Source organism: Cygnus atratus, chromosome 4 (genome assembly GCF_013377495.2).
Source record: "Cygnus atratus isolate AKBS03 ecotype Queensland, Australia chromosome 4, CAtr_DNAZoo_HiC_assembly, whole genome shotgun sequence".
In the NCBI taxonomy this organism is placed as follows: domain Eukaryota; kingdom Metazoa; phylum Chordata; class Aves; order Anseriformes; family Anatidae; genus Cygnus; species Cygnus atratus.
The window spans coordinates 66,139,145-66,156,229 of record NC_066365.1 but is presented as its reverse complement, the minus strand read 5'-3'; the positions used below and the strand labels follow the sequence as shown (position 1 = coordinate 66,156,229).

Here is a 17,085-nt window from a genome sequence, read left to right as displayed (position 1 = left end):
CAAGTATGAAGCTTTAGGAGGAAATGACCTAAGCCAGAAAGAACAATGAAAGGCCCTGATATAAAGTCAGGCAGAACACCACCAGGCAGACAATGTCACCCTGAAGGTAAAACCCTACCAAAAGTGGCAAGACAAGGAAGCTGATAATAATAGCAAAAGGGAAACACATACTGCAGGTTTATTCTTCACAGTATCTTTGGAGTCAGGTAGGAACACTGCAAGTGCTTTCGGTTCCCACCTATGATAGTAAGTGCCTGACATCCTCCATGTTCAGCAGAACCAGTTGCAAAGTAAGATCCTGCAAGACTGATGTTGAGATGATGGAGTCAGACTCTTGTTAAGCCCTTAGAAACATACAAACCGTATCATGCTTATTTGTCAATCTGGTCTTGTATCAAATCTAGCTGCAGTTTGATATATTTCAGATGGATGATTTCAAAAAAGGTGTTGTGTTTTTTAACATGAGGTCTTTGGCTGTTCATCCAGATATTTAAATAAATTTGCACAAAATCACTGTTTTTAACAAAACAAAACAAAACACTACAACCACAAACAACACCACCAACAAAAAATAACAAACAGAGCATATAGTCATCACATTCTTTTCTATCTGTCAGTAAGTACAGTTTAGTATAAGCTTTTGATCCCTGAACTTCCAATGAAGGCAGTGGAAATCCTTCATTCAGAGTCATAAGTATCTCTGTGTGGAATATATTATACCATAAAAACCTATGCTTGAGAGAAGAGGAAGATGCTGGAATAATGCTGTTCTTCTCAGATCATACAAGTTAAAATGGAAGAGAAATGAATGGGATAGTGGAGAAAGAAAGAATGGACTACCAGTATGCCAAAGTCATCCCTGTACACTACAACATTATGAACATGGCACAACGCTTTTAAGTACATTGGGAAGGATTTATTTATTCATTTATTTTTCTGCACATCCTTTAAAAACTCCATGCTTGGCTGATTTTTTCTTTTTTTTTTCCTTGGGGAAAAATGCTACTGGTGTACATTAAAGGCAGTTCTGTTTCTAATTCCTAGGAGAAAAAGTGTGTCATGAGCATGCTGAGCTCCAATATAAAGGGTTGCACAAGCTGTTCTAACTGATAGGAGCAGGCATATCATCTTGCACATTTCTGAGTGCAGGAATATATATTTTTTTCTTGGATTCCCCTTTACTACTGCAGTCAGCCTGTCCCTTTCTCTAATTGGCAGGTGTTTTTTTACTCTCAGGCACTTGTAAAAATTAGCATTTATCCTGAGACAGAGCAAAACCTGCAGCTCAGATCCAGCTGTCCCGAGCTCTTTGGCAAAAAGACTGACAAGTGTGAGCTTGAGTTGCAGAATTTGGTTATTTTAAACTCTATATGCAGCATATGCCTCAGTCACTGCACAGAATTGAAGCATGTATTTGTTAGCATAGTGTTTGGTTGCATAAAGTAATGCAGTTACTAAGATAACAATATAGTTGTTTACACTGTGAAGACAATTTTTACAAGAAAGGATTGATATTTAACGCTTTTAAAGTCTGCCTAAGAATCTGTAGAAAACAGAAGAAATGCAAGCTATAGTTATTTTTACCTATATTTCTCAGATTTAGATCTGTAGTCCTACTATTCCACACCTGGTTGCAACTATGTGAAATCTCACACAAACAGAACTCTTCATCTTTACAATCTGAAATATTGCACTCGTGTAACTTCAAAGACAAGCTGCATAGTGCTGCTATTTGGACATGATCAGGCTAAGAGCCTGTGTGACTGCATTCGGAAGCAAAAGCCAGTGACTCAAGGACTATCTCAAACATCCACAATTTAAAAACTGCTCAAGTGCATATTAAGAGAGAGTCCTGAAAAAAGAGGTGAAAACAGAAACCTACGTCATGACCAGTGTCTCATCTCCAGGTTCACTTAGTAATCCATCTACGAAGACTGAAGTGCTGGTAAAATTATGTGTACTCCAAGTCTGGCCTTCGTCTATGCTGAACCTGTAAAAAAGCAGAAATGGTTTTCATTTACAAGTATTGTATAAATCAGAATTCATACACTCAAAAAAAAAGTAATCTCATAACCACTAAAGCCCTGGATTTACAATCACCAGAAGACAGTTTGCATGGGTAGTATATCTCATTAATGTGCCAGTGGCTCACATTATTAGGAGGTGTATAATAAATTTGTAACAACAGTGGAAATTCTAAGGCAAATAAAAAACGAGTTCTGCCAAACAAACAATCTTGCTACTTTGTAGGTTCAAGAATCAGTAATTTACACTCCATTCTTTCTAGTAGTCCCCAGGCTAGAGACCTGTTAAGCAGAGGTCAGTGAAACATAAGTAGGGAAAACAGCTCAGTTGCTAAAACACATAGGAGGTGCAGTAACTGCAGGCACCATGATGATGGCCCCTCACAGCTATAACTATCCTTTTAAATTTTTTTTAAAGGTGCTGAATAATCAGCAAAATGTATTTCAAATAGTCTCTGCACCCAGAGTTTATGACTCCAATTCTCTTGTCTTGTGTACTTTTCTTCCAGGTCTTTGGATACTAGGTTAATGATGGCTTTCACTCCAGCAAACCAAGTGTACAGCCATGATCATATTAGTGTAGGGATTATTACTGAAAAACGAGCTTTATTACAGTATGAAAGAACTATTCTGACTGGATACCTAAGCCACATATGCACAATAGGTAGAACATCAGTGCCATGCACTGCTGGTGCAAAAAAGTAGCAGACAATAATTATGTTGAACATGGTTGTACTTTAGAGTTCCAGGCTAGCTTTTTAAGCAAACTAGAAAGATCTACACTGATGCAAGAAAATCTTGTTATAATTAATGCATTATGTCATGGTACCAACAGCACCATGAAGTAATCTTTAAGAAAACATCCACCTGAATTCTGTCAACTTAATTAATGTTAAATTAAGTTGACTCCACTTGCATTTCATACATGATTACATTGAAATGTTCATCTTAAACTCTGAACTTTGTCTGAGGCATTGAATACACAATAGCTCTACTCTGATTGTAGGATTACTTCAGTATTTTCAGTGGGATGGAGGTGTCTTTGATAGCCACGATAACTCCGCCATGGTCCAGGTACAAGATGTGATGCTCTTCTTCAAAGACCTACAAGTCAGATAGAAAAAAGGCCAACTAAGCAAATGCACAAAACAGCAGAAATAAAATGTATGAGCAAACCAGGGTTAAAAGACTTATATAATGTCCACACTTCAAATTGAGAAGGACATAAAAGTCAGTTTAACTCATACTTCCCCAGCTGTAACAGAAAAGAAAGTTAAGCAGGTGAATCAGAAAACGTTCAGGTTCAAATCACAGTCAGATTAAACTGTCGAAAGTGATTTTATCCCAAGCTTATATTTCTCGCAGTGTGCATTCTGCATTCCTTCCTATTATATATCACCAAGTGACCTATCACCTCACTTCAGTATTTGCCATATTCTGTGTATCTTGTCAAATGACATGCTTTGTAATCTAATTCTAAGAAAAATACAAAAATTATTGCTGTGACTTTCTTGCATGTTCTTCAGACTCCACAGAACTTGAAATAATTGGTGCTTGCATGTTTTCTGCATTTCCAGTGCCAATGATTTATTTAAATTCAAACTTTGTGTGATCTCACATGGAGGCTGCTCTAAGTTCTGAACCAAAATATATGCAATATTGATGTAATGGTATTCAAAATCTCCTAAATTCTATTCATTCATTTTCTAGAGGCCATTAGCAGTACTAAAATAAATGAATAGGTAAATATCCTCCCTTTTCCACATCTGACATCAGTTTTAAGATATGGTTTACTTGTGTTATTAGTCTATGAAAGTTCATTTAACATAAGAGCAGGTAATAACATGCGAGTTACTACACATGCATAGCAGTTAATAGATGAACATACAACCTCCTACACACTTTGACAAACAATGGTGAAAAACATAAAGGTTAGCTATACTTTGTCTTGTGAATAAGAAAATACAGACAACACTAAATGCTTCTTTTTTTTTTGACAGTACTGAATGCTGTATTTAGAGAGTTTATCAGCAAGATTGAACTAAAGGAGGGGTGGGGGGAGTCTTTATCTTACAATACATTCACAATTACTTCAAAAATAGCAAGCATTTAATTTGGGTTCAGAATTCAGTCTTCCTCTCCTCTAGTAAGAGCATATTTTATGGGATTCCTAGGTCTTCAAGTGTCTGATCAGCTTTTCGGTATTGCCAATTTACTGGCAAAACCCTGATACGAAGCATTTACAGTCCTGTCTACTTGTTCCACACAGCTGCATATTTTAGAAGAGAATACAGTAAAAGGCAGACATTAATTTTAGATGCGGTTCAAAAGGATGAGATCAGTTGGACTCAGATAAGCAAGCAGAGTTTTGATGCTCCTCTAAACTTTGTTCGAACATCTGCTTAAATCAAAATGAAACAGCAATACCAGAACATCAAGTCTCCAAAAGCTTCACCTTCATACTGAAGATAATGGAAGCTGGTATCTGCATGACTTCATCCAAATCAGGTTTTCCCAGAAAAGCACCATGGCTATTCCTAGAGCACCATTTCAGTATGTCAGCTTTACCCTACTTCCACGTAAACTATGGCACACTACAAGGCACAGCGGATACATTACAGGCATAATAATACCACGTTTATACCATGCTCTTCTTGCACACATTTCAAACATTTTATAACCAAAATGTATGAAATTCTTTCATCTTCAGCAAATCAAAATGTATTAATAAATTCATGCTTGTGGAGATCAGTACAGAAGTAAATATTTATCTCTACTTTTTAAAACAAAACCTAAAACCAAAACCAAGACAAACAGTTTTCAAAGGTGTGGTTTAACCCAGCAGGCAGCTGAGCACCATGCAGCTCATTCTCCTTCCAAACCCCAGTAGAACTGGGTATAGAATCAGGGAAAAAAAAAATGTAAAAACTCATAGGTTGAGATAAAGACAGTTTATAGGAAAGAAAAGAAAGGGAAAATAATAAATAAGAAGAAGAAGAAAAGAAAATGCAAAGAAAGTGATACACAATGCAATTGTTCATCACCTGCTGACTGATGCCCAGCCCGTCCCTGAGCAGTGGCCCCCCATTTATTTTTTTTTTTATCTGTTTGTTTGTTTAGCACGATACCATATGGTCTGGAACATCCCTTTGGTCAGCCTGGGACAGTTGTCCTGGTTCTGTCTCCTCCCAGCTCCTTGTGCACCCCCAGCCTCCTTGCTGGCAGGGCAGCATAAACTGAAACATCTTTGAGATAGTGTAAGCACTGCTCAGCAACAACTAAAACACAACTGTGTTATCAGCATTATTCCCATCCTAAATCCAAAACACAGCACAATACCAGCTAGGAAGAAAATTAACTCTATACCAGTCAAAACCAGGACGAAAGGGTTTATGTAAAGATGGTCCTGGTATCAGAGCTGAAGTCAACATCCAGGAATAAGTGATATGCATATTCACAGTCAGCCATGAATTCTGTCCTATGCCTCTCCACTAACTGAAGTCAGGTAATATATTTATTATGACCCTTACAAGTAGCCAGCCACTACAGAACTTGATTATTATAATCTATTTCTACATCTTTCCTTCTCTGATTTTTTTGAGAACTTTATGTCATAAAGTCAATGTCTTTTGTCTCCCTCTGCTCTCTCTGTTTGTTCCTGTGTCTATTGTAACAACTTCAGCAGCTATTTCAGGCCAGGTTATCAATTGGGACAAGTTAAGAGATCTCCATGAAATAAATGAAACACGTTTAAATGATCCAAGAAAAAATTCTTCCACACAATTTTATTCTGAGATGTCTAAATTTCAAAGGTAATCCAAAATACCTGAAGTCACTTTCATCTCATTTTTAAGATGTCTGCAGGAAAAACAAACAAACAAAAAACACAAACACCTAATCTTGCTTAAACAAATACATTCCAAATTACTTTGATACAAAAAGATTATGAAGCAGTGGACTGGAGATCGGGATATAGATTCAGTTCCTAGACACACAATAGACTTTCTTTGTCACCTTAATAGGTTAATAGAGCATTTTGTGGTTCCACTAGATACTTCCGCAGCAGATCCACCATGAAAGTTTTTTTGTTATTGTCTTTTATTTAAGCCATTTCTTCATAGAATCATGGAATGGCCCAGGTTGGAAGGGACCTTAAAGATCACCTAGTTCCAACCCCCTGCCATAGGCAGGGATGCCACCCACTAGATCAGGCTGCCCAGGGCCTCGTCCAACCTGGCCTTGAACCTCCAGGGATGGGGCATCCACAGCATCTCTGGGCAACCTGTTCCAGTGCCTCACCACCCTCTGAGTGAAGATTTTCCTCCTAACCTCAAATCTAAATCTCCCCTCTTTTAGCTTAAAACCATTCCCCCCCCATCCTCTCATTGTCTGCCCAAGGAAAAAGTTGTTCTCCATCTTTTTTTTTTAAGCCCCCTTTAAGTACTGAAAAGCTGCAATAAGGTCCCCCCAGAGCCTTCTCTCTTCCAGGCTGAATACCCCCAGCTCTCTCAGCCTTTCGTCATAGGAGAGGTGCTCCAGCACTCTGATCATCTTTGTGGCCCTCTGGACCCATTCTAACAGCCCCACATCCTTCTTGAACTGGGGGCCCCAGACCTGGCTTCATCACTCCAGGTGGGGCCCCACAAGGGCAGAGAAGATGGGCACAATCCCCTCCCTCCCCTGTGGGCCACCCCTCTGTTGATGCAGCCCAGGATGCAGTTGGCCTTCTGGGCTGCAAGCATGCACTGCTGGCTCATGTCAAGCTTTTCAACCATCAGAACCCCCAAGTCCTTCTCTGCAGGGCTGTTCCCAAAGAGTTCCACCCATTCTGTACTCATGTCTGGGATTGCCTCAACCCAGGTGCAGGACCTTGCACTTAGACTTGTCGAACCTCATTAGGTTCCATATGGGCTCACTTTTTAATTTCTTCCAAAAGCCACTCTTACTCTGCCCTATTTCAAACACAACGTTGTTAACACATGCAGTTGAAATAGCAGTGGCAGCCATAATGTGAACAGAAATTTTCTTTAAAAAATAAATAAAACATACTCATATTATACATAAGGTCATTCTTAACATTTAGCAGAGCATCATAAAATCTCATAAATCAGGACTGAAAAAACAGGTCCCACGGGGAAAAACAATGTTTAAAACCTGTATGTTCTGAAAATGTGTTCAAAGATGGTCCATTTCTCCCAGGATGCAAGATTTATTTATCTATCTCACTCACTATCATTAACACATTTTACGATATTGTTTTCCTGGTATAATAGACAGAGAAATCTTCCAAATAGACATATCTATCCCATGAGTTCACCTTAGGCTACATCTTCATGGTTCACTTAAGATGATCTAAGCCCGCGTAGTTCATAATGTCAAGGCTTGCGTTCCCTCTTCTCGCATACAATCCAGATCACTGCCACTGCATGGACATTTAAGCTACTTGTCAATCAGCTCCTAAACCTCTGCTGTTTACAGTGCCATGTTGTACAGTACACCATCACAAATTTCATTTTGCTATAAAATGTTATACAGTAAAGCAATAGTGTTTTCAACACAAAAGTGTTTTCAAAAGACATTAATAAACAACTCAGGCATCATGCAACAGAAAGGCAGGAGAACAATTGGAACCAACCAAAGTTGTATTGTTGCTAATGAGAATTTTTTTTTTGTTTATAAAAAATATTTACTTAATTTTACAAAACTCTTGTTTTGTAGTGGGTTTACATGGCAAGGTTGTGGTACCAGGGGGCCATAGGGGTGACTTCTGTGAGAAGGATCTAGAAGCTGCCCCATGTTTGGTAAGGGCCCCACTGCTGACCAGAGCTGAGCCAATAAGTGATGTTGTTTTGCACCTCTGTGATAACATATTTAAGACAGGGAAAAAAAAAAAAAAGAAAACAACGCTGCGCCACACACAGCAGCTGGGAGAGTGAGAGGAGTGAGGAACAGCCTTGCAGGCACCAAGGTCAGTGAAGAAGGAGGGGGAGAGGTGCTCCAGGCGCCGGAGCAGAAGTTCCCTGCGGCCTGTGGTGAGGACCATGGTGAAGCAGGCTGTCCCCCTGCAGACCATGGAGTACCACGGTGGAGCAGGGTTCCACCCTGCAGCCTGTGGAGGAGACCACAGTGGAGCAGGTAGACCTGCACCGATGGAGACTGCAGCCTGTGGAAGGCCCCTGCCGGAGCAGATTCCGGGCTGGACCTGTAGCCCGTGGAGAGGAGACCACGCAGGAGCAGGTGACCTGGCAGGAGCTGCTGCCCGTGGGGGATCCAGGTTGGAGCAGTTCGCTCCTGAGGGATGGACCCCGTGGTACGGACCCATATCTGGAGCAGTTCTTGAAGAGCTGCTGCCTGTGGGCAGCCCACGCCGGATCAGTTCAGCAAGGACTGCATCCCGTGGGAGGGACCCCACAGCACAGGGGACGAGAGTGACCGAGAAGGAGCGGCGGAGAAGCAGCGCTACAGACTGACCATAATCCCCATTCCCCCGTTCCCCTGCGCCGCTTGGGGGGAGGAGGTGGAAGAGGGTGGATGGGGGGGAAGGTGCTTTTGGTTTCTTTCCTTTGTTTCTCATTTCTCTACCTTGTTAGTAACAGGCAATAAATCTTACTATCTCCCTATGCTGAGTCTGTTTTCCCTGTCATGATAATTACTGCGTGATCTCCTCGTCCTTATCTCAACCCTTGAGCCCTTTTCATAGTATTTTCTCCCCATTCCTCTTTCAGGGGGGGGAGTGAGAGAGTGGTTGTGGTGGAGCTCGGCTGCCCACCCGAGTAAAACCACCACAGGGTATTTTTATTTCTGCCTATCAATGCTAGCTATACATCCTGCCATGAATGGGACTCATAGTAAGTCTTCCTGAATTCTCATGTAATGTTACCATACACAAGCTATGGAAATACAGGTTGAGTTGAAATCATTCCAAGTGTATAAAATCAGTTAAGAAATTGAAGAAAAATGATGAATAGATGTTCTTTAACCTAGGGATGCACTACAAATTCAGTAACTCAGGGACTGGTCCCTGTTACAAATCACAGACTGAATCTGAGCCAACAATATGATGCTAGTGCAAAAAACAGAGATCTTCTGAAATAAGGTGAGAGAGATGCTAAGACACCAAGGGCAAGCATTTAATTCTGTTTAGTAATGATAAAATTTGTAATTTTGCATCCAGTTTTACCATGCTTCAGGGAGAGCTGTCGTATTAGATAGTCCAGCTGATGAGCAACAAAGGGGAAAAGCAGTTTAGAAACTAGATCCATTAGGAAAATTGGTGGATTTGAGAGGGCTTTTCTTCCAGAGGGGAGAGGAAAAAACAAAACAAAACAAAACAAAGCAAAACAAAAACACCAACAACCTATGCTATGGCTAGACATGATAATTGCCTTTCGACATCTGAAAGGTTATTTAAAGCTGACAGGAAACCACTGCTCTCCAAAGACAGGAGTAAATCAGCTTACCTTGCAAAAATTATGAAACTGCAAGAACAACCACAAAAAACAAGGATATGCAAAGCAGCACAAAAAGCAGCTTATGTTAAATATTAAGAAAAATCTATGAAGAACAGTGAAACAGCACATAGGTAGACTACAGAATCTTCTACAGTGAAGGTTTAACAAATAGATCTGGCAAATCTCTTTTAAAGATGTTCCTGGTACGTTTGATGTTGCTTCAGAGCAGGTGGTTGGATTACACAATCTTTGACCTTCCTCCCTGTCCTATATTCCTATAAGTCTCAGTGCCAATATTGCTATGACTTCAGGAAAGCTTTTATTTAATTTCTTGAACTGCCTTTTCTCCTAGGTTCTTTATATTTACTTTTCTATGTTGCTCTTTCACTCTACACAAACACAGATAGCTTTTCTTCTAGTAGAGTTTGTAGACAGCTCTGCAATGTCATGTGTGGAGCGTGAGAAAGGTGCTGGGCACTCACCAACCACAGCCGCAAGGTTTCTAAGCCAGTGACTTAACCTCCTTCGGAATTGTAACAAAACATGAGCTTTGCTCTCCTTTTGCCAGCACAGGAGACCTGTAATTTACTCTCTAAATAATTCCCATACCATTTCACTTGAATCTAAATTTTTATTTTGATCACAAATATTGAGTAAGCTCTTTCAAAGGTTTCATAGCAGCTTTAATTAAAATCAAGCAAGCAATGGTGTTTTTCATTTTGACTGTCATAGTGAGGATCAGTTTGTTGCTGGTTTTACAGCTTGAATAGTTTTCTTAAGGTCAAGTTCCATCACAGATCATTTGCCTGAGTGCCTCACAAATAAAAGCAGCAAAAATACAAATTTGATCATTTTTTCTCTTTCCATCTTGTTTTTCACCCCATCAAGACTATAGAACTCTGGAAAATGGTGATGATAAAATATTAGAGAGACCTCTGTTAAGTATTAGATAACATAGTACAGGCTGTAAATCCTGGAAGGCTTTTGCATTTAACCACCTATTTATCATCTGCTAGAATTCAAGAAAGATTTTGGCATAAATTCTCATCTTTTAAAACTCGAAGGACTTTATCACAACAAAAATAATATATTTCTTTTAAAAAGCCCTTCTGTGGAGTATTAATGGCACCCTGCAACAGCAATATAAGAAAATGTCTGTATTTTGCTCTTTTTATCTCAACACTAGTGAGAGCATTTTCACACTTACTTGTACTTAGATTATAACACAACTGAATTTTAATTCAGCTGAACACTAAAACACCACTTTAACAGAAATCAAATGACTTTTTGATGCACACTTTGGAGCTTTGAGGGCTTTTTTTCCTTCTTTTTCTGAATATACATCAGAAGTAGTTTAGAGAACTTGATTGTGCCTTATGATCATTACTGTTGTTGAGATTTACACTCAAAAAGAAAATATCCCAATGATTAATCATTGCTGAGACAGAGCAATTTAAGATAAAATGAATAACAAAGGTACAATGCTTGAATCAACGCTAAGCACTGGAAGCATAAGACATCCAAAAGTCAAATGCCATTTCAACTACTACAAGACTGTGTTGTTTGTTGTTGTTTTTTTTTTTAATACTTTAATGTTTGTAGTCCTATAACTGATTAAATCATACTAAAAGACATTAAAAGGTTTATTGTTCTTTTCAATCTCTTTTTGCTTTTTCATTTTCAGTGGAGGACAAAGTTTAAGCTTAAATACCATTTTTTAACTGTGAAGTAGAATTTCCCCCTTTCTACCTAAACCATGTCTTTCAGCTTGGAATATTTGTACTGCAAGATTTAGCCCAAGTCGACTTCATCATTAGCATAGGAAGATTACTGAAACTATTAAAAAAACTAAATGGACTGCATGTTTCTTATGCAATATATTTGCAAGCTCTGTAAAGAGACCAAAATATTTGTTTCAGCAGAACCTGACAGCCTAACCAATTTGAGTCTTTTTAAATCACCTCCTTAATCTCTCAGATTCCAAGTGAAAGGGGAATAATGATAGCCAGCTACCTCAAAAGAGTGGGTGTATGAAAATAAGTCAATCATTATAAAATACATCATATTGGTTAAATTAAAATTTTTCCAGTTGCCTTTGACTAGTTCTGTTTCCTACCTGACGCCACGTGTTCCCACAGTCAGATGTGATGTACATTTCTTCTTTATACTCAACCAGCTGTGACCCCAGGTTACCTGTCACAAAAGAGAAAGAAACAAGGGTGCCACCCAGTTAGCAAGAGAGATTGGATCCAGTTCTGACACTAGTCAGAGTAAGAATTAAACTTAGATGATTGCTAGAGCCTCTTAAAAACATATATGCACCTTTTTAACCTTTTTTTTTTTTTTTTTTTTTTAACAGTGCTAGATGTCTATAGGTGGGAGCAATGAAGTTTAATTGTACTAAAATACAGACCAAAATAACATTTTAGTTTTGTTCTGGCATGCTTAAAAAATTGGTAAAAGAACATGTATTTAAGATGCAAGTATGAAATGCACATCAACTCAGAAGCCATACCTTAATCACATTATGTAAAATTATTCATACTGAACTGTTAAAATAAAAAATGTTTTATCTGCAAGACTTTATGGGATGGTAGAAAAAAATCAGAATCAGGATAAGTATGTAACACTGAAAAGAGGGGGGTTGGGATCTGAAAGGCTATGTAAATGCAAGTCTCAAGCAGAATTACTTAATTTACCTAAGTATTCACCAGGAAGCTATGGAATATTTTTAAAAATAGCACTGAAGAGCAGCAGCTAGCAAACAAAAGTCTTAAAACGAGCTTGTGAAACAAGATCTTAGAAGATGCAATCCCAAATAGCAAGATCTCCATCTTTTAACGTGTTTTGTTTCAAACGGCAAACTATTGAATCTCCAGACAGTTGTAGTGCACGCTTTTCCTTCTAAATGATGTCCTTCAGGGGATTTTGACTTAAATATATGGTTTACATTCTTTTGCAGTAAAAAGAAAGGCAAAAGTTATCAGATTCTCTTAAGCAGAAGAGATGAGGAAGCAAAACACTTGAGATTAGATTAGCAGTATGAAATTTCATTTGTGTTATATAAATAGCTGTTTTTACCACCAAAAGAGATCTGTCTTGACAGAGTGTAGTCATTAGTGCTGAAAGGTTCCAGAGAGGAATGACTCTGCTTACTGCTCAAAATACACACTCTATTTAGACCATCAAGACTGCATGTGTTTCATTACTTAAAAGTTTAAATACATTATTTAACTATGCATACAGCCTAGATAAGATTATGCTACTTTTTATGTAAGATCAGCGAATTTATAGGAGGCTGTTCATTTCCTTCAACTGCATCAACTGTTTCAGAAGATCCTTCTTGCTTTTTCCTCTTCCCAACTAACTCCATGCCCTCAATTTATTGAGTGGTTCAGCACAGATTTAGTTGGTTGTGTCAATTTGAAAATAAAACCCTGTTCCTGTAAGCCATTAGGAGATTTGATAAGGTCGGTATAGTATGAATGAAGGTCGGTATAGTATGAATGAAGGTGATGGGGACTGAATACTCATCTAAGAGCCAGACTTGTATGGATGAAGCGTATATATATATAATGAATATATATATATATATTAGCTTTTCAGTACTTAAAGGGGGCTTATAAAAAAGATGGAGCGACTCTGCTCAATCAGATAATGACAGGACAAGGGGGAATGGTTTTAAACTAAAAGAGGGGAGACTTAGATTAGAGATTAGGAAGAAATTCTTCACTCAGAGGGTGGTGAGGAACTGGAACAGAAGCTGTGGATACCCCATCCCTGGAGACATTCAAGGCTGGGTTAGATGAGGCCCTTAGCAACCTGATCTAGTGGGTGGTATTCCTGCCTATGGCAGGGGGTTGGAACTAGGTGATCTTTAAGGTCCCTTCCAACCTTAGCCCTTCTACAATTCTATGATAAGACCAGTAAGATTAAAAATGTGCCAAAACCAACTTAGACTCAAAGTGCAGAGATGACCCTCATGGCTGCTACTGGATGTGACAGCAGTTGTACCAAGCCAGAAGGAAAAAGAAAACAAAGCAGCTAATTGTGGAGTAAACAGCCCCTATTCCTTCCCTGAAAAAATCACTGTCTTCAAAAATGGCCCAGCACCACATCAGCAATGAGGCCATGGGGCCTCACCAGGAGATCTCACCTTCCCACAGCTGTCTCTACCGACGTGGTCCATGTAGCTGGGCTAGTAAGAGCAATCAGTTGGCTTCACAACGAAGTTATTGCTTTCACATAAGGCTGTCTAGATTTAAGAAAGGACTCATGATACCAGCATTCAAAATGAAACCCCAGTGATAGAAACGACAGTAAGTTGCAAACACACTTCATGTAGGCAGAACTTCCAGTATAAGAAAAAAACAAAACAAACAAACAAAAAAACAATTAAACATTGTTAAGTCCTGAATATTATCAAATGATACAGATGCAAAATGAAAGCTTCACCTTTGAGTTCAGTTATATTTCCTCCCAAATTTTAAGTTTATTTAAAACTATTTGGTTTATAGCCATTTTCACTTTATCATCACTTTGAACCTTAAAAACACAGGTCAGCAAAGATCAGGAAGGTTGATCTGATTTTCCTGAGCCTTGAAGCTCTCATAGGGAAGTAGGACCAGATTCCATCAGTTTTGTGTAGCAAAGATCAGTCTGGCCATTAGAAGGAGGTGTGAATGAGAAAACATCTTCTCAGGATTTGTAGGAAGGGAAGAGAGATTTGATCTGCTGTTTAAACAAAATATATATTTCTTTACTCTTTTGATATTCTCATTTTCATTGCTATTCTTACTTTCCTTATACAGTTTTCACTGGCATATGTTCCTGTAAATGCTTGTGATTCTGCAATTACAGATTTTTTTCTTTGGGATAGCTGGGGATCAAAATATTTATTTTCTTGCTAGGATGCAAAGTATTGCTTTCAGTCTACACGTTTCTTTGCACAGATACCTTTTAATAATTGCATTGTTAGTTTTGCTCTTGGATAAATGCCAATTATTCTGTCTTACCTTTTACTGAACTCTACTTACATGAGTCGATCTTTATTTTGAGAAGTGATATGGAGATGCACCTTAAAAAGTGCAGTGGTAAATTGCCTTAGCTAATGGAGAATTAGTCTGTAAACTAAACATCATCAACTTCTGCTTCATTAGAAAGCCTTTTACATCCAGCTGATATGCTAATGACAAAGATATTAGCAAAAGCTTTGTAATTGCAGCTCTGTAACAAAACAGATCTGACTTCTCCTAGCTTTGTTTTTACCTTCATTGTCTTTTCTTGGTAAACGAACAAAAGACGTTGGACTCAGTTGTACTTACAGAGAAATGCCATTCTGTCAAAAAACACAACTGATGACAAACTTAGCATGGAGGCTGGTGTACTGCTTTGGGAAAAGGCACTGCTCTTTGACCTTTGAAAGTAGTCCATCCCCAGATCAAGGGTTAAAAAAACAAAACAAAACAAAAGCAGGTGATGCCTGCAAGGACTTCTCATTGCTGATGTAATAACGCTCTGTGCATTAATGAAGGCTGTAATTTCTACTACCTCCAGATTTTTTTAGAAGTGATTCCATTAATTTTGCAAACTTTATAAAGTCAAGTCTGCAAGCACATAAGAAAACTCTTTTCAATTTATTTGCAGTTTGCTGTTTGGTAACTATATATGGGTACTTGTTGAAAAACAGTCTCTGTGGACTGGGAAGGAAAAAACAGGAGAAACAGCAAGCAGGAAACCTGCATCACAAATGGAGACAAGTCCTTCAAAAAAAAAAAAGTGGACTCACCACAGTTTTGTTTTCAAATCTTTCTATTTAATCTATGTCATGAAAGAGCTAAGAGTTCTGTATTTAAATAGTTACATTGATTTATCTTTTTTTTTCTATATTCTATTCTATTTTCTATTCTATTTTTCTATATTCTAGTAAAATGTAACTTCAAAGATACAGCAGATTGTTATTTTTGAGTGCACATTTTAACTTCAAGGCTCTAGCTACCTCACAGAGTGTCACATTACTGAATTAAACCTGCTAACTAGACAAAGCATACATAATAACACCCCATAAACTCCTCTGCAACAGCTCCAATTCACTTCAAACAAAACAAAAAAAAATCGTGACATTAACAACATTGGAAACAAATGACTGCAAAGTCATACAAGCACTCAGAAAACACAGCTGAAACATCCTAAAAGTTTCCGTGCTGTATCTGAGTGGAATTACGAACCATAAGTGTGGCAGCCAGTAACACATATGCACAACTGACATCACAATCAAGCGATGCAATAGGGGAGAAATAGCCAAATTATACTCAGCCCTAAGACTAGAAGCCACTTCAAAGACGTTAAATGTCTTACCCCAAAAAGAGCAGTTCATAAGTACCACTCTGCTACCCATCACACACTGATGTGTTCTGACAGTAACACAATCCACAAACAGCACAGTGAATCATTCCAAAATCTTTCCTATAGCTGTAAAAGTCCAAAGTAACTCTTCAGGTGTGCCACTACAATGTGGAAGCCTTTTATCATTTTATTGGGTCTGTGTTAGATCTCAAAATCAATCTGTGGTAACAAGTAAACGTAATGATATACTGAATGCAATTCAACTTCATACTGGAAAAGGTCCTCCATCTTGTGTAGGTAACCAGCTTCAGACTATGTTAGCCAGAGTTATGATCGGTATCATTCTAACCTACTTTTTTGATGATCTAAACGGCCTGAAAAATCCTCTGACACACAACACAGTATTTTGCCACCTAGTCTTAAAACTTTCACCTGTGGTACAGAACCTTCTCAAACCTGGGTTATTTTGTCCTTTCTGCAGCTAAATGACAAAATAGAAAAGATGACCCTTCAATTACTGAGACTGTGTGTTTCAACTTTGCTTTCTTCATTTCTTATTCAATTTTCAATGTATTGCCTCATCTTTTATCCCTAATGACCAGGTGGCATTATTGCAAACTACATACATACATTAAATAAGGGAAGGACAGAGATGATCCTGCAGCCCTGAGGCCAACTGGCATCACTCACCCGTGTTCATAGTACATAACACAGCCCAGCGTCTTACCAGGTGGTACTGCCACGGTAGATTTTTGTGTGTGTGTGTGTGTGTGTGTGAGGATTTTTTGCTTTGTTGTTGTTGTTGTTTTGTTCTTTTTTTTTTTTTTTTTTGAGGGGTTCTAATTACCTAAAAGAACATGAGGGTTATGTTATAGGCTATGAAAATGGGGTTCTCGTGTCATGAAACTGAGGATGTGTTATGGCATGACCCTGGTCGTGATGGATGTATCTGAGGGTACAAAGCCAAAGTATGACAGTTTCAGTGCGGTGTGTAGGTGAGGGAACCTAACCATGGTAGATTTTTTTTCCATACAATTTATCAGAAACATTCCTGTGTGTGTGCTTTCTCCCAAATCAGGGCCGGGTCACCATACACACTTTCACCATTCTTAACTACCTCCCCAAAAGCTTTTGCTGCCAACAGAGCCAGGATATTGTGCTAGAGACTCTTGGTGTGAGCCAGTATGGCTCTGCTGTTATGTTCTGACAACTTGTTTGCTAAATTTAGGAAACACAAGGAAACATTTTGCTAAGAATTTCAGATT

The 17,085-nt window shown here is 38.6% G+C and overlaps 1 protein-coding gene across 1 annotated transcript in view; it reads right to left on the bottom strand.

The window, feature by feature from the left end:
- SORCS2 (sortilin related VPS10 domain containing receptor 2) overlaps positions 1–17,085 on the bottom strand; it is a 542,274-nt gene that overhangs the window by 47,396 nt on the left and 477,793 nt on the right. The window contains exons 13-15 of the mRNA XM_050710589.1: positions 11,592–11,668; positions 3,037–3,128; positions 1,883–1,990 (exon numbers count right to left, since the gene is read on the bottom strand). Coding sequence (XP_050566546.1) covers positions 1,883–1,990; positions 3,037–3,128; positions 11,592–11,668 — 277 coding nt within the window. The remainder of the gene's footprint in view (positions 1–1,882; positions 1,991–3,036; positions 3,129–11,591; positions 11,669–17,085) is intronic.